The 18,457-nt window shown below is 37.3% G+C and overlaps 3 protein-coding genes across 4 annotated transcripts; 2 read left to right on the forward strand and 1 right to left on the reverse strand.

Moving 5' to 3' along the window:
- Nucleotides 1-24: 24 nt before the first annotated feature.
- Nucleotides 25-2,977, reverse strand: LOC103933642. Its single transcript, XM_048592006.1, has 2 exons — nt 2,577-2,977; nt 25-854 (listed from the first exon to the last, which is right to left on the reverse strand). Exons 1-2 carry the CDS (start codon nt 2,934-2,936, stop codon nt 336-338), a joined length of 879 nt encoding a protein of 292 aa, XP_048447963.1. The 5' UTR covers nt 2,937-2,977; the 3' UTR covers nt 25-335.
- Nucleotides 2,978-7,212: 4,235 nt separating this feature from the next.
- Nucleotides 7,213-8,890, forward strand: LOC125480846 (small acidic protein 1-like). 2 transcript variants are annotated; one of them, XM_048592050.1, is made up of 2 exons: nt 7,213-7,579; nt 8,270-8,890. In XM_048592050.1, the coding sequence occupies exon 1, from the start codon at nt 7,239-7,241 to the stop codon at nt 7,530-7,532; it is 294 nt and encodes a 97-aa protein (XP_048448007.1). In that variant the 5' UTR covers nt 7,213-7,238; the 3' UTR covers nt 7,533-7,579; nt 8,270-8,890. The 2 variants fall into 2 exon arrangements, with proteins under 2 accessions (XP_048448007.1, XP_048448006.1); XM_048592049.1 differs by having other exon boundaries at nt 7,213-7,574; nt 8,291-8,890.
- Nucleotides 8,891-15,861: 6,971 nt separating this feature from the next.
- On the forward strand, nt 15,862-17,847 carry LOC125480787 (7-deoxyloganetin glucosyltransferase-like). Its single transcript, XM_048591894.1, has 2 exons — nt 15,862-16,437; nt 16,736-17,847. The coding sequence occupies exons 1-2, from the start codon at nt 15,912-15,914 to the stop codon at nt 17,680-17,682; spliced, it is 1,473 nt and encodes a 490-aa protein (XP_048447851.1). The 5' UTR covers nt 15,862-15,911; the 3' UTR covers nt 17,683-17,847.
- Nucleotides 17,848-18,457: the final 610 nt, after the last annotated feature.

The following is an 18,457-nucleotide window of genomic DNA, read 5'->3' on the forward strand; positions in this document are numbered from 1 at the left end:
AATACCAAATTCCACCGTATGGAATGAAATGTCAAGTGTACCGTGAAATTGTATTTGGAATATATACTATATACGATGGCGTACAAAATAATAATTTCTTGAAGAACGCCAGCATCCGGGTCAGGTGTATACAAAAAATGGCTAAATTATGCCATCAGAATATCATTGATCTAAGCTTCAACCGATTCCTTCATCTTAGACTCAGCTGATTTATTGTGGATTCCTGAAGGCCGTGTAACAGCAGACGGAAAAATCTTGTAGTAGTTGATCCGAATACTTTCAGGCAAACCAATTGGAATACTACAGGTTTGAGACTAGTGGTTTACATTCTCTATTCACCAAAACATCTTTGTCCATGTACCCAAAAATGGGAAAACAGCAATCAACAATCTTAACAGGAGAGGTGTGTCAGTATTACTTTCTCTCCGACTCAACTTACCCTTCCCCATCGGCTTTCTTCGAGATTGCCTCCGTGCAGATTCCATTCTTTCAAGATCATCCCATCCGCCTAAACTCGATGCATCTCGATCACTACTATCATCTGAAGCATCATTTCCAACTACCCAGGATTGATAACCCATTCTTTTGTCACTAGTTTCCTGCTCTTCATCATATTTTTCTTTTTCTTTGGTTCTAGCATTACCTACAGTGCTGGCAAAAGGTTTCCTTCTCCTCTTGGTCCTGGACTTGCGTTTCGGCCTACTTTGTGTCCCTCCCCATACCTTCTCAAATACCAGTGAAAATGCTGACTGAACAAGGGGGAGTGCTAACGCCATTAGGAAAGCTTTCGGACCCGTAGACAGCAGCAAAGATATGATAATAGCTGGAAATGCCCAACCATACGATTTGAACACCTGCACCAACCAAAAAAGCGAATACATTGGACATTTTACACCTATAAGAACAGATTCTAAAATAGGAATAAACCAGTACAAGTATACTAAGAAAAATTAGACCCCTCTGGATATCAAATTTTGACTCAGGCGATTTTTCATCTTCAGCCTCGGGATTATGGTGTTCCTATTTTGGTAATCACTTTATCAAAATGCTTATATATTCAGGAACTCAATGGTATCAGATATCTAATTGACCATTTACGTCATGTGATCAACAAATGGGAAGCAGAGGAACCGAGCTTAACTAGTTGCAGAAGAGCATGTACAGGACAAAACCAGTGTCAGTTTTGGTCTGGATGTCGTTAATGTAAGGGATCAACCGTGCTCAACCAGACGGCATAATTGTTTGTCTTGGGAGCAAGGCATTGTTCATTATAACAGTTATACAAAGCACAAACTATTCGAGCAGTTTTCTCATTGTTTCTTTTGAAACCAAGTACCAAGTGTCAATCTGACCATCCAGAACAACCCCAAGCAAATATATTCATTCCCTCCAATTACTGCAGCCGTTCATTGCTATGAAAGCACATTAAGGTATTCATCTTTTACGCTTCGATGTTACGCTTTGCTCACTCAGACTAAGGCTCTCCAGTGATTGTCTCTTACCTTAAGGTGCCTTCCCATAGCTGCAATAATGGCCCATCGCGATACCTTTCATAACTTTCATTAGATGTTTCTCAGGAAGTGCCACATTATGCTTAACATCAGTTCTCATCCAATTTTTTTTTTTTTTTTTTCTTTTTTTGGCATATAACACATTGACCTCAAACTTATTAGGAGACTTACACGTGCAGAAAATGTTAGGATAAAAGGCCCAATTCAGCTGTAGAAAGCACTTAGGGACTAGGCTAACAAAATAGGATGTGAGAGAAGTTTCAGAACAGAAAGGAAAAGAAATCTGCTATGTAGTCGAAGACCGAGGTGATGAAACATTACTCTATAGGACTTTCCTACTTAAATGTCAACAGGTTGTTGAAATGTTACATCTATAACTTGATCTTAAGCAAATTATGTTTGAAGATGGAACTGGTTAACTTCAAAACTCTTGATACAACACAAATCAAGAAGCCAATAGTAGACAAAGATACACACAATATCGATTTCACTGTCTTCACATTGGTTTCTGATTCTATCTTTTGCATATGAACCTTATAAGGGGGGAATTCAGCACTTACATGAATGCAAGTAAAGCTATCTATCATGATCCTTATTGAATTAATCAAACTATTGATGCATTTTAATTCTTAAACATCTGTTTCTTAATAATTTTTGTTCCTGGACGAGTCAAACATGTTTACAGGAAGCTCTCCAAGTAGACTAGGGGGTAGTCAAATTAGCTAGAGCAGCGTGCTCTCCTCTACACCCAAGTTTGAATCCCCTCCTCCACAATTTAGACTAGAGTCATTAGACTGATTAGAATATTGCTCGAATATTGGTGCGTTCTAATACTACAGCATGGGTGAGAAGAACTAAAGTAATCTCCCAATTAGAGCTGGGCATAGCTAAGTCGGTTAGAACAGTGTGTTTTTTTACTGCATTTTAAGTTTAAATCCCTCATCGGCAGTTTAGATTAGACTAATTAAAATATCGCTTGAATAAAAAAATTAAGCTCTCCAAACTTGAAGCACTCCCAAATCCAAACTTCACATAAATAACCAAAAATGAAGTGAAAGTTAGTACCTTAAGAATCCAGACACTATCAATGGCATCCTCCAAGATTCCACCCGAGCCTTCCTCCTCCATCTCCGACGACTCGTCCGACCACCACCGCCTTTTCTTCTTCCCTTCCCTTCTACTGTACTCGTAATCTTCTTCGTCTTCTTCATCGTCGTCGTCTTTTTCTCCGTTGCCTTTGTCTCTGAAATTGAAACCGAATCTTTGGGAACGAATGGTTTCGGCATTGGAGTCCCAGCGACGGTAGCTAGGAGCGTAGGAGCGACTTAAATGGGAGGAAGGAAGTGGGTTTTGACAGATAAAGTGAAAGGAATATTTGTGTCGCCATGGATGAGGCTGTGCTGTAAGGAGGACACTGCTCTCCATGCGTAGTGTGAGCTTCCATCTGCCACGTTCTCGTTATCTTTTCTTCAATTAAAACTCTTCCACCTAATACTACTTTCTAATATTATTTGTCTTTATATATGAGTAAGATATTTTAAATTCGATTTTTATTAAAAATGAATTTGAACTATAGTATTATTACTCCATTGTGAGACGCCTAAACACTCTCCAACTTTATTACAAAAAATAAAGGTTAAATACATTACTATATTCTCAAACTCACGAATTTTATTTAACCTTGGAGAAACCAAATAATATTTTGATAATCAACTCGTCTTTCACTTTATTTTCAACTACAAAACTATTTATGTGGCTCAAGTGTGACCCATTGTTGTTGAGATGTGTGCTGTCATGCGGCTAAAATGCTTAGAAAATCATATTTTTGAATTTAAAAGTCTCTTTTTTAAAATAGAAAAGTAAAATTTTAACAATTTTGTTTCCAGACGTGGCAGACATCTCAACAACAATGGTATTTATTTGTGCCGCGTAAATTGTTTAGTAGATTTATTCACAAATTTTGACAATAGTTGACAAGTATGAAACGGTTCAATTTTAGTGGATTAAGTGGCAAAAGTTGAATTTCAAAAAATTTAGTGATACGCGAGTTGAATTTCAAAAATATACTGAAGTAAATAAGCAAAAAATAAATTCTTTTGTAGTTTGAAATTTTAATGAAAGGAGAAACTTACTAATTCTTGGTCTAGTAGCTGTGCTAGCTTCTCAATGAGTCATTGTTAAAAATGTCTCAAAGCCTGAAATTTTCCGTCTAACAAAAACGTATGAATACTAATTAGTTTAGTAGGCGTTGATCTCTCCATTCGTTTTTGTATGTAGGGGTAGACATACAATTACTAGTACACCTATTGTGATTCCCATTACAAGAGTCAAAATAGGAACAAGAACTTAGAGAATTTCATAAACTTCTTTTAAAAATTCTAATCTAGAAAAAGAATCAATATTTTGTACTTCCTGTGTATCAATTATCATTTCAACGATCAACTTCTTGCAAACAACTTCTTGGTGACGGTACATGTTTGGAATGAAATAGACGAAACATGGTCAAACACGATGAAATGTGAATTTCAAAGGAGTTCAGTTATGACCTTTTTACTTTCAAGGGACAAAATAACACTCGTGTTTTCTTTTGGGGCCAACGGGTCATTAAACCTTGAATTTTTGGAGGGTAAATAGGCTTGGAAAGTTTAAGTTAATGTTATGATACGTTTTACCAATTCCATTCCCTATATATTCCATGATTGTAGGCTTTTGACTCTCATGGTTGGCCTGTACTTTTTACCCTCCTCCCTCTTTTGTTTTCATATTCCTTCGGCTTTAGCCTCAAGAGATCAAGAGAATAAGAAGAACAATTTTGACAAGAGAGGAGGCTCCATCAAGGATATATAATTCCATGCATATTTCGCAGGTTTGATACCTTTTATTACTAATTGTTTTCTAATAAACACATTGTGTTTTGGTCACTTGTATTTTTTTGATATATTAGGGTTAAAGATGGTTGTTTAGCATATCATCATAATCACATACTTTGCTATTCACCTTCCATTCCAAAGTTTTTTTTTTCTTGGTTTGTGTTTCAATCCGTTTTGAAGTAAAATTTTCATTCTATGTGATTGTGACAATACGTGACTTGTTAACACGATCAATTCACTCAAATTACAAATTGTGGTGGCTGACAAATCTTTATGCTTAAGAGAGGATTTAATTGTTTCCATTCTTAAGAGATAATCCATCATTTACGGTCACTATGGCCGAATATTTTCGAGATGTAATTAGTCACGTATCATAATTTCAATGGATCAATAAATCATATATTGTCTAGTTATTCTTGCATGATTTTTGTTTAATTTTTATCATTGGGAATGGTAGGATACAGAATTGGGGGACCTCTTCAAACAATGAAAAAAAGATATCACTTAGCTGGTCTTGCACATGATTTTATGCTTTTTTTTTTTAATTTTTTTAATTTTTTAATTTTTTAATTTTGAATTTATTTTAAAGGATAAGTACGAATAACTACTCTACCTTTTAGGGTGATTTTAGGTTTCAAGCTTTTAAAAAATTCCAACTAACTACATAATACTTTGAAAGTTGGACATACGTTAGGTCATTAGCTGTAAATGATGAAGTCACTAGCTCGTCATTTATGGAGTCTTAAATCTCCAAATCAACACCTTTGAACCCATATTTTTTTTGCTAAAATGAGTTGATTGGGGAACTCATAGCTCCAATAGATGACTGAGAGTTAAAATTCACTTCAATATTTTTGCACGTCGTTACTTGATGATCTAACAAATATCCGATCATCAAAACATTAGGCAGTTTTTTTTGTAATATTTTGAAAAGTTGAGACCCATTTAGAGCCTATATTAGTTAATCCCATTTTCAGAGGAAACTAATATTAACTGAAAGAAATAAACACAAATGGGATTCCAGCAAGGCTTGTCATATTTTTTAGTATATCGATATTTTACGCTAAAGAGAGAGGGAGTTCGGCTAAACCACACAATGGACAACTTAATTTGGTATCAAATTTGTCATCCACGAGATTCGAACTTAAGACTTCTCACTTCCAAGTGAAAAGAAATGCCACCAGATTGTAGTACTGAATGACTATTATATTAACACCTCACATATTATTCAATATTATGTGGGGTGCTTATGGAAGACAATTCAACTGGTTAAACCCAATGACTGTAAATAACCGCCCGGATGGGCAGATTTGAAGATGAAAATTTGGCTATTTTTCGACTATTGGGAGAAACAATGAATATAATTCGGTTACGGTTTCATATATGATTATAGGGTTCCACTATCCATATCCGTCTCCAAATCCTCCTCTTGTAATATAACACAACTTAAGATTAAGTACCTAAAGTCCCCGAACCTTTTAGTGTCATTTCAAATTGGTCTTAACCTTCTTAAACATTCCAAACAAGTACCCAACCTATTAACAATGTCACATCTGTTAAGCCCTAGTTAATATTTCAAACATAGATTATATTCAAAACCCACCAATTGGCTATATCATGGTCAACATTAATATTAGTTGGCTCAAAATCTAAATTTCAAACATAGATTACATAATATAGAACCCCATGATCAAATAAGTATTGATTGAATTAAAAATGAACCCAAATTGAAATTACATTAGGAGGGCAATCTTCTAACAAATAAGAGGGTTAATAATTCAGTTAGGGTTTCAAGAAGCTTATTTCTTCTCATTTGATTCCTTCATTTACCGATTCTTGGCTCGTAAAGCTTCTAGTTCTTCTCTGTGGGTGATGACGATGGTGGTGGCCGCATCATGATAGTCCATACCATTTCATCAACCTCCATAACATTTTTCTCGATGTTGGTGGCTTGAGTTGTAGGATGGAATTGGTGGTGGAGTTGGTGGTTTTGTGTTGGGTTTGGAGGTGATGGCATGATGAAGTGGTTTTGTATTGAAATTATTTGATAATTTGGGTCATCTTTCTCCGATAATGATTGCTTATTTGCTTTTGTCATCCCTCTTCTTTTTTTCATGAGACTAATTTGCCTAATTTGCTGCCATATTTAGCTTATCATGAACACCTCTATAAAGTATTGTTATGTTTTTGATGATATGGATGTAGATATTTAAGGATGGAATTAGAAACTATTAAATTATAAAGTGTTAATTGAACAAATAATTTTTTTTCATTGACGAAGATGTATATAATTGTTAACCATTGGAGAATCAGTTACTCCGTGGGTATGATTATAGATAATTTCTGATGGTTAATTTGTGATTATGGATATGATTAATTTCGTAGTTATAAGGATGAATATGACATTTCGGTCCCTAAACCCAGCCGGTTGCCAGCAAAAAAGCATTCCAACAAAGTCTTAAATTGATTAGAAAAAGTAAAGTCCTAAAATACTGAGTTAGTGATCACTTAATACTATTGTCTAGTGGTATAAAGGTCTTATATTCGATTCTCACCAAAGATAACCATTGTTAGCTCATTATAAAACTCAGCCCATTCTCCCATTCCTCTTTTGTTATTTTTTTTGTTATTATTATTATTTTTTTGTTAAATTAGATATTAGATTAGGAAGCCGATGGAATTTGAACCCATACCGACATACCGTGGTGTAAGGGTTATACTCATTTTTACCAATGGTAGATGACCACTTACACCTCGCCACCTCTCTTAGGATAGATAATATGGTTGGTTATATTAAAAAAAAAAAAATATACTGAGTCGGTAATAATTTCTACAAAAACAGAATTAAAGAAAGGACATGTCGTCGTCAAGAGCAAGACAAAATAAAAAAGCGAGCACTCCGGCGGAAAGCCAAAACGTGAGACGCTCCATAGCCATAGCTTCCGCAAGGCAGAGGCAATTTGAAGTGATGAGGCCAACGGCCATGGACTTCTTCAGCGACATGGACGATCAGGGCTCCACCATGGCCATGGACGTTGACGACGTCGACCCAATCGAGGCGTTCGGCGAGGGCATCAGCGAGAGCAAGCTGGCCGACGCCGATTTCTTCAACTCCTTCCAGGACGATTTCGACGACACCGACATCAACTGAACCAGCTAGCCAGATCGTCTTCTTCTCCTTCGTAGCCATGCAGTTATTGATCTGATTTGCTCAATTTTCTAGGGTTTGGAATTTGAAGATTAGGGTTTAGAATTTGATTAGGCGAAAAAGGCATTTCCAGCATTAATGGTTGGATGGTTATTGTGAAAAATTGGATATATACAGATATCGATTGTAGTGTGTGTTTTTGCAATCTGTGATTGTTCTGTGAATGATTGATGTGTTTTCTTCTATTTCAATCTCTCTGTGATTTGCTGATAAATTAATCTAAATCCGATTATGTTAATCGGTTGCTTATATCTGTTAATGCGAATTCTCTGTTTAGATTTTGTTAGTTTTCTTCGCATTATTGGGGCTTTTGCAAATGGTGTATGCTGTTTAGTATTTACCTTTATTTGTGTTGCTTGGAATTGTGAGGAAAAGGAAAAGAGAAGTAGTTGTGTAGGTTTCCATCGAATTGATGGGAACGATTTAGCGATTCATAGCATTTGGAACGTTACGTTTCCACGCTAATTCTTGCTTTGTATGAAGTAGTCGCGTGGAATTATGGTTTTACTCTGCAGCTTTGTTAAATGTGCCTTGTTCATTTTGTCTATGGTAACTGGGTATCATCCGTTTAATTTCCTGCATATATGCATTTGACCCGGGCGGATCTGCTTCGGCATATTTGTTGGCTCTGTGTATGTTTATTCATGGTGGTTATGTCGTTTATCCTAATTTCCCCTCTCGTGCTCTTTTTCAAATTCTAGGTGCTTATGAATTGAGGGTGAAACCAGTTGGGGTCTTGGTTATCATTTTTGCCTTTTGAGGAGTATCTAGTTGGAAACTTGAGATGATGAGTTACGGTGTTGTCTGGGACAGAGAGTTGAATTACAGCGGTCTGGAGTATGGTGATATTTGAAATGTGGATTAAGCGGATGGTGTTTCTTGCATTCTATAATATGAGCCGAGGATGAGCGATATTTGAAATGAATGACAAGTATATTGGAAAGTGGCAGGAGTGGGAGCTGGTTCAAAGAGAAGGGATTCAACAGCATCAACTCGAACCGCGTGGCTAAGAAAAGCAGTCATCCATAACCGTAACAGGATCAGAGGCAACCACCATGGCCATGACTCAATTCCATGGGCATGTTCGAACCCGAATTTATCCGGAACCGGAGGAAGAAGCAGCAGCCATGGCAATGGCGATGTACACAATGTTCGACCGCCGTGGACCTAGAACGACAGACTGCTCTGAATCGCACTATGTCTTTGCGGTGCTAAACTGCGCCTGCTTGATTGATGGAGGTTGGAGAAGAAAAAGCAAAAAAATGTATTGAAATCCAAAATTCCGACCTGCTGGATTACTATGGGTTCACCCGACTACAGTCCTCTGCTAAGGTTGGATTGATAAGAGCAGTTCCCCCCCCCCCCCCCCCCCCCCCCCCACAACACACAACACAAAAACAACCAAAAGGCTATTCACTATTTAAGCTACTTAGTGAATAGTAATTACCTTTTGCATCTTTATCCTTACATTGAATAACCTTAGCAATAGACAATAAAATATTAGTATTTTATTTATTTATAAAATAATACAAAATCATTTAATTTATAATTTTGGATAAGATTTTTAATCGTTTTCATTGCGTCACGTGTTATTATCCGAAAAGACAATTATTGGTGATGGATTTCGATAAGATTTTTATCCAATGCTATCGTGCCACGTGTCGTTATCTTTTTAGAATCGTTGAGGATAGATTTTTGATAAAACTTTTAACTAATTACGTCGCGTCACATGTCATAATATGTTTACAATATGTGAGGATATATTTCAATCATATTTTTAATGAATGACGGCATGCCACGTGACATTATCTACAACTTAATCCTTTCTGAATCTTCTATATAATCCACCATTTATTCTCAGAAATCTCACATCAATTTTCTGAAGATCTCTATTATTATTCATAGTTTATGTTTCATTTTTCATCAAAATCAAAATTTGTATCACTATTCATAGTTTCTGCTTCCTTCTTACAATGCCTTATTCTTCAAGGATGATGTGGGAAATCAATCAGTAAGAGGAAGAATTGTTTAACCAATCAGAAGGAATATTCAATCTCCAGGTGGCCCAAAATGAGAGGGAAGATGATGAGTAGCGTAGAAAGAGAGATGACGAAGCAAGAAACCAAATAGCCTCACATTCCTATCGAGTCATCCAAGCTGTGGCTCAGATCTCCAGGCCCAGCCGTTCTGCAAACCTTGATAGAAGCAGACAATGACGAGGTATGAATCTCTTGGACGATTATTTTGTATGTAACAGTGCATTCCTTGATACGTACTTTAGACGTCGTTTTAGAATGGAACGACATTTGTTCAACAAAATCATGATTGCTGTTTGTAACCATGATTCTTACTTTGTGCAAAAGAAGGATGCATTTGGTGCTATGGATCTCCTTCTTGAGCAAAAAATTACTGCTGCCTTGCGAATGCTTGCATATGGAGCATCTGCAGACTAAGTGGATGAGATAGCGAGGATGGGGGAATCAACCATTTTTAAGTCCTTGATGAGGTTTTGCGGAGCAATTGAATCTATGTACACTACAGAGTACCTCCGAAAACCTACTGACATGGACTTGTAAAGGCTTCTGAAGAAGGGTGAGATGCGAGGTTTTTCTGGGATGATTGGAAGCATCAATTGTATGCATTGGACCTGGAAAAACAGTCCAAGTACATGGCAAGTTGCTTATGAGGACATAAAAGGAGCAAAGAGTATTATTTTGGAGGCGGTTGCATCTTTTGATACATGGATTTGGCACACATTTTTTGGGGTTCTGGGAGCTCAAAATGACCTCAGTGTCCTTACCCAATCCCCAGTGTTCAACGATGTCCTGCAAGGAAAGGCACCAAAAGTCATGTACTAGGTCAATGGACGTAAGTATGACGGGCCATACTACCTAGCAGACGACATTTGCCTAAGATAGTCAACGTTTGTCAAGTAATCATTCTTGAAAGCACTCCCTTTTCTCTTTAAAGCCTTCTTAGCTTGAGGCTTAATTGGATAATGGGTCGACCCCGACGCTTGTTCAAGGGGGTGTTTCGGGCACTTCTTCAGCGTCATCTTCATGAACATGTCCACCGGTTGAATGATCAGGTGTAGAGTGTAGAGGGGTGCTGTTCATGAAAACTTCTAGACGGATAGGCACAACTCTAAATTTAGGACAATCTTTGACAATATTCCAATATTCCCACCAATTGAATAATTTGTTTTTGTTTTTGCTTTTGACATTATACCAAGCTTGTGCTTGAAGTTCCTACACAATGCGGGAGAAGTAATAATTACAATGAAAGTAGGTAACAAATAAATAATACAAACAAATAATTATAATGAAAGTAGGTAACAAATAAATAATACAAACAAATAATTATAATCAAAGTAGCTAACAAAAAAATAAGACAAAAAAAAAAATAATATATTGTTACCCGATCCGCTAAATTTTCCCCACTTTGAAGATTACTACTAGCTTGTGCCAATGCGTCTTTCCACGTACTAAACGATTGGCTAAGTAATTTCTAACGACTGGACATTGATTCTTTGGTTCTTTTTCTACCCATTTTCTTAAGATAATTGGTATGAATAAGACTCCACATTTCTCGCAACTGCATCTCATTACCTGTAAGCGAATCATAAGTAACTTCAACCTAGCTAGTACACAAAGCAACATCTTCAAGAAGTGTTCAATTCGTATGTGCATCATGAGTCATTTTGTTGGAAAAAAAATTGGATTGAACTTTGAGAGAAAGATAGGAATGTGGTTGAAAGTAGTTGAGAAAATATGAAATTGTGGTGTAAGTTAGAAGATAATGAGAAGGTATTTATAGAAAAGTAAAATCAATTTTTTTTTAAATTTTTTCTAATTTTTATTTTCTGATTTTTATCAATTTTTTACATTTTTTAAAATTTTTATTCACCTAATTAATCTCTGGCGTTGGATTAAAAAAAATTTGAATTCCAACACTCCAAATTGTGCCCCATGGCACAACGATAAGATTTCTGAATTTTAAACAATTTTTTCTTTTTTTAATTTATAAAGGTGAATAACGTGGACCATTGACTCATATCCAAAGGTTGCAATTAAATAAGATTTTAAAATTATTATTACTGTTGAAAATCCAACGATATAAAACAGATAACCATTGAGATCCAACTGACGCTAAGGTGCCATGTGGCCTCCAACGGTCACTGACGCAGCTGTGCATGCGGGCCCCAACGATTGAAGCAAAACAGAAGAAAAAACGTGGCTGATGTTAGGGCGACGTTAGCCTTGCATCAAACCCACTCCGGGCTCTCGGGTTGGCAACTTTCCACGGACCTCTCCCTAGGGCTTGCTCAGGCTCCTTCGCCAGCACACGCTGGGCTTGATTGCTCGGACTCTCTGGCTCTGTTCCCTTGCCTGTCCCTCGAGCTCCAACACACACTGGAGCTACTATAACAAATTAGCCCAACATGAGAAATTACGTTATTTTTCATTAAATATGCTGGAGCTGCTATATAACAAATTAGCCCAACATGAGAAATTACCTTATTTTTTCATTAATGTTTATTACTCAACAGGATAATTAGCTACCTTTGTTAATATGTACATGCACTTCTAATTTTGGTGTAGCCTTGCCTCCCGTTACGATTATTCCACGTGATTTAAAACTTTACTATGATTAGTTATGCATATGGCTGACACATTTTATTGTTAGCTCAATCACACATTTTCTTATGGATAATGATATGAATAAAATCGCATGATTGTTCTTGAGGGGCTTATATTGATTGGGTCAGATAGTTCTAGACCATGGAACACCCTTTCTATTTTATTGAAGCATTCATTTTACTGATTGAAATAATCTGTATTGATGTGGTATAATCATCTAAGCGAGTATATGATTAGTCAGGGATATGACGAACTATGCCTTTGCGGGTTTATAAAGAAGTTTAGTTTCAAATTTGCAATCGTTGTAGCCTATGTTGATGACATAAATCTCACTGGAGCTCCTATAGAGCTTGACAATACTGTTGCACACCCTAAATCAGAATTTGAGATGAAGGATCTTGGGAAAACTCGACATTGCCTTGGTCTTGAGATCGAGCATTGTTCTAACAGTATTTTGGTCCAATAGTTGAACTAGACCACTAAGGTGTTACACTGCTTTAATGAGGATAAAGTGCTAACTTCGAGTACATCCACAGTCATTTGAACGCTTGATGCACAAGAAGGCTCATCCGAAGGAGGATGATGAAGAGGTTTTATAACCCGACGTTCAGTAGCTAGTGCATTTAGCACTTTGTTGTACTTAGCTCAATGTACAAGACCATACATCTCCATTGTTGTGAATTCTTTAACAAGATAGATACAGCCACACACTGATATGCAAACACTAAAAAGGTGTTAAAGAAATTCTACAATACCTTATAGGTATTGTGGATTTGAGTTTATTCTATCCCTACTTATTCTCGAGTGAAGTCGCCACCGCCTTGGTCTTCGCTTTGAATCTTGCCTTGTCAGTTATGCTAATGATGAGTACTTATCAAACCCACTCATGGTAAGATCCGCAATAGGTTATGTCTTTACCATTCTTGGGACCACGAAATCTTAGAGGTCTACTAAGAAAACTCTAGTTGCTACGTCTTCGAACCATGTCGAGATACTCACCCTCTATGAGGCCGCTCATGAATGTATATGGCCGAGAGTTGTGGTCGAGCATATTCAAAGTGCATGTGGATTGTTGTCTATCTTTGACGTCCCAACAACAATCTTGGGAGATAACTGTACATGTATAGACTAGATTCGAAAATGATACATCAAAGGAGACTATACCAAGCACATTGCGCTGAAGTTCTTCTTCTCTCATCAACAACAAGAGCATTAGAAGATCAAAATCAAGTGAATTTGTTCCGTAGACAATCTTGTTGATCTCTCACCAAGTCATAGCCGAGTCCTATTTTTAGAATCTTGTCTGAGGAATTGGTATGTGTAAACTGCCTGATTTACACCATTTGCAGTCTAATTAGGAAGTTTTGTTGAACTCAAGGGGAGTATTTAGTAGATACTAAATTGAACCTAGTGTACACTTTTTTTCTTTGTTCATGAGCACTTTTCCCATTGAATTTTACTAACCTAAGAAGGTTTTAATGAGACACTTATACTGGGGTGGTCATACCCTGATGTGAGCGTTAATCGCCACTTGACTACCACAAGCATAGACTTTGCACTTCTCCACTTTTTCTTTGAGACTTTGGGATTTGTCCCATTGTGTTTGCTATCGCCAGGTTTTTGTTAGTTTATGTTTCCCTACATGCAATCCTAACTCAAATTCATGTGTGTACTGCCTGTGAGGATTGAAGACTTCAATAATCCTCCATGAAGACCTAATGCTACTTCTTCTTAAGCTTTACACGCTCAAGGGGGAGTGTTGTAGCTAATATTATTTAGGAACATGATTGTGCAAATCTAGAAGTAGATTCCAATAGGATTTGGGAGATCAAATCCCTTTATGACTTATATTACTTGTAGGGCAACTAATTAAAGCTAATGTTCTAAAAATTGGCCTAGGCGGCGCCTAGGCGCTAGGTGGTGAAGGCACGCCGCGATTTAATACAAATCATTTCAAAAAATCAGTCTGGAGCTAGGTGGCCGCCTAGGCGGCACCTAGATGGCTCCTAGGTAGTCCTAGGCAGTTTGGTTTATTTATTTATTAATTGTGGGTTTTTTCCTTTTTTAGTTTCATGGTGGTATATTTATAGAAATGGTGTACCTAATTTGCAAAGGATGGATTGACTACAAGTTTATCTAATTATGAAATGAATTGGAGCAGTTTTGAGGGGTACATACAAAGAAAAGAAATAAACTAGAAGAATTTAGTCTATCATCCAAGAATACTCCTCATTATTGTGGAGCCAAAAAAAAAAAAAATTATGAAGGTGACACGTGGGCTTTTGGGTTAAAAGGACAAAATTACCCTCGAGGTACACCGGGATTCCCATGCTCATGCAACAGACAATAACGGCTCAATCAAGGAAGAGTCAAAGATGATCAAAATGGTGTTTATTCAAATCCCTCTCATCACTCCTCATCAAATCCTTATTCTAAAGGTAACTCCCAATTTTTCTATTTAATTTAAGTTTAATTGCCATGTTCATTGCAAGATATTATTTCACATAATACCTTGCAATTATTCTCCAATTACACCATATATGGCCGGCCACTATTCTCCAAATAGGGCTGGCCACTCCCCTATAAACAGCTGTATTATCCCACTAAAAAGTTAAGCCATTTACTACCCCCACAAACTCCAAAACACATTCTTTTCAAAATTCTAACTTTGGCATAAGAGATTCTTCGACAAAAGCCCCCCATTCATCGTGGGCGCTTGAGGCTTTTGGCCTTAATCTTAGGTGTTATTATTTTGCAGGTGCACTTTCGTCAAAGGAGAAGACGATGGAAATTTGCATGCACAAATTGGTGCTTTCATTGAGAGTTTGATTCATAAGCTCGAAGAAAACTCTTGTATTCAAAGTTTCTCATTTCTCATTCATTGGTAGATTTTTCGTACATTTTTATTCCTAGAATTTTTATAAAGTTCTTTGAATAAACGAAAAAGAAAAGTACAATGACTAGAAATTCGGAAACCACAACGAACGAAACTTCCTATGTTCAAGGATTTGGACCAAACGATGGAGATCGAGGCATAGCCCCACCACGACGATCCACGAGGCTCAATGCGACGACAATTAGAGCGGCACCACCCCCATGGGGCCGAGCAGGAGGAGTGACTCTCTCATGGTTTTCTCTGAGCTTACGAGTCCGCTTGAAATTGAGGATCCTCGTTAAGAACTCGTAAGGAGGTGTACAATCCGAGCAAGTCCCACCTAAGGTCATTAAACCTAATCCTGGTGCAGACCAAACAAGGGACTACAGTTCAATCCAGTCCAGTCCTCCCTAATCCTGTCAAACAAACAGGCCCTAAAAGGACTACTAGTGCAATTTGATCTTGTATTTAACGATTTGTTGAATGCATGTGGGGTTATGTTATTCGAGTATCATATGGCTCATGCTATCTGTAGAAAGATGAGAGAATAATTCAGGCCAAGCATTACAAAAATGAAATTTTCTAGTATGCATTGGCGAAAAGTGTACATCAGAATCCTGGTCCATTGAATTTTTAGCCGAATATCTTGACTTTTTATTTGTCTGATGCGTACTAGAAAATTCCAATTTTTTTGTTTTATATCAGGACAATGAGATCCTGGCAAAAGAGTGACTTGCCAACATATAAAACACATCATTTGTGAGAGTGGTGCATACACATACATACGCAGAAATATTGAAAGATAAGATGGGTTCCAAGGAAGTAGCCAATGATAAGCCTCATATCGTTTGCATTCCCCTTCCAGTTCAAAGCCACATAAAGGGAATGCTCAAATTTGCTAAACTCCTCCACCGTAGAGGCGTTCACATAACCTTTGTCAACACTGAGTTCAATCACAACCGTTTCCTCAAGTCTCTAGGACCCAACTCCCTCGACGGCTTGCCCGATTTTCGGTTTGAAACCATACCAGATGGCCTTCAAAGTTCAGATGAAGATACCACTCAAAATGTGGCTTTGCTTGGTGAGGCCGTCAGAACAAATTTCTTGGCTCCATTTCGTGACCTCCTAAAAAAACTGACTCAATCATCAACTTCCCACAATGATATTGTTCCAGCGAGTCACATTGTTTCGGATGGTTGGATGGCTTTCACCGTCACGGCGGCTGAAGAAATGGGAATCCCTGTCGTACTCTTCTTCACTATTTCTGCAAGCAGCTTGATGGGTTTCTATCAATTTCCTACTTTGGTGGAGAAGGGACTTACCCCTCTCAAAGGTGAAAGAAATAAATATTTTGCATTGAAGTAACTAATTATTTAGTCCTTTGTCTAATTTTAATTTCTCGTTTCTGATCAAATGGTTTTCATTTTTTATCTTGTATTTCTGAAAGAAACAAATACATAGATTTGTCAAGTTGGCTAGAGCCATGTGCCACCCGCTATACATCCAAGTTTGAATTGATCTTTTGTATTGTACAAGTACAGTGTAAACTATTGCTTGGATAAAAACAATAATTCTATTCGGTACTTCATTGACACACAAAATCAATTTAATCTTTTCATGTGTATATGCAGATGAGAGCTGGCTAACAAATGGCTTTCTGGACCAGGTCATAGATTGGGTTCCAGGATTTAAAGGTATAAGGTTAAGGGATCTCCCAAACAACTTTATCACAACAAATCCTAATGAATCACTAGACTTCTTCTTTGACGCAATTGAAAGACTTGGTAAAGGATCAGCAATTGTTCTTCATACTTTTGATGAATTGGAGCAAGAAGTTTTGGATGCTCTCTCATCCATGTTTCCACGTGTTTATGCAATTGGTCCTCAACAGTTACTTCTTAATCAGATACCGCAGCACCCTCTGAAGGCCATGGGATATAGTCTATGGAAAGAAGAAACGGAGTGCCTTCAATGGCTAAACTCCAAGGCACCAAGTTCTGTCGTTTATGTGAATTTTGGAAGTTTAGCAGTCGTGACAACTGAACAACTTGTTGAGTTTGGTTGGGGACTAGCAAATAGTAAGCTTCCCTTCTTTTGGGTAATTAGACCCGATCTTGTTGCTGGTGAATCGACAATTTTTCAACTTGAGTTTTTCGTGGAGACGAAGGAAAGAGGTCTAATAGCAAGTTGGTGTCCACAAGAGCAAGTGCTTGAGCACCCATCAGTCGGAGGGTTTTTAACGCATTGCGGTTGGAATTCAACGATCGAGAGTCTATCTGCAGGTGTGCCTATGCTATGTTTTCCATGCTTTACTGACCAGCAAACCAACTGTTATTGTATTTGTAATAAATGGGGTATCGGCATGGAGATAAGTAATGGTGCCAAGAGAGATGAAGTAGAGAAGCTTGTTATAGAATTAATGGAAGGAGAGAAAGGCAAGCAACTGAAAATTAAGGCCATGGAGTGGAAGAAACTGGCGGAAGAAGCCACTACTCCACATGGTTCATCATCCACAAACTTGGACAATTTTGTGAATCAAGTGCTTCGAAGAAAAAGCGAAGATGTCATATGTCTATGATAGTTTTGTCAAGTCTCTAGTGGACGCTACATTGTTTTTCTTCTTATAAGTGTAAACGCAATAAAGATGAAAAGAAAAACGTATAGAAAGTAATGTTATATTTGTGGGGTACGTAAAATCTCTGTGTCCTCTTTTAAATAGAAATTCTTCGGTTTCGATCGCCAAGCTTGAGTTAGATTATTTTGAACTGAATATGGACTTCTGTGAAATATCATCAAGGCTAGACCTTGAGCAAAAGCCATGGGAACATGAAGAGTGTGATGTTGTGTACGTTTCTTACGCTTTAGTTGATGAAAGGAACGATCTGCTTGCACTTGTATATCGTATACATAGGAAATTTCCACATCTTATTGAAGAACTCTGGACGTGCTTTAGTATTTGCGTACTTGCCCTTGCGTGGTTGAATGGCACACGTGGTAGCTCCGTTAGGTCTCGTTTCGAATTGCTTCTCAAAAAAAACACTTATATTGATAAGCGCTTTTTTTTAGAAGTGCTTTTATTAACACAATGAAGAAGCATTTGGGATTAGCCCAGTGGTAAATGTGGGTAGAGTGATAAGTAAGAGTAGATTAGGTACAAAGTTCGAAACCTGATGCAACAAAAAAAAGCACCTAATTAGAAAACAATTACAAGAGTTGGAAGTATTCAATGTTTTTCAGCTAAATGAAGTAAAAAACGATTTATTTTGTTTGGTGTTTTGGTCATCACGTAGCAGTCTTAAACGTAGCCTAAAAGCCAGTAGGTCGTATTGCAACTAAAACTTGGAAAATGAAAA

The sequence above is a fragment of a genome, unplaced genomic scaffold (genome assembly GCF_019419815.1).
Source record: "Pyrus x bretschneideri cultivar Hongxiangsu unplaced genomic scaffold, Pyrus_bretschneideri_v1 Contig36, whole genome shotgun sequence".
NCBI lineage: Eukaryota > Viridiplantae > Streptophyta > Magnoliopsida > Rosales > Rosaceae > Pyrus > Pyrus x bretschneideri.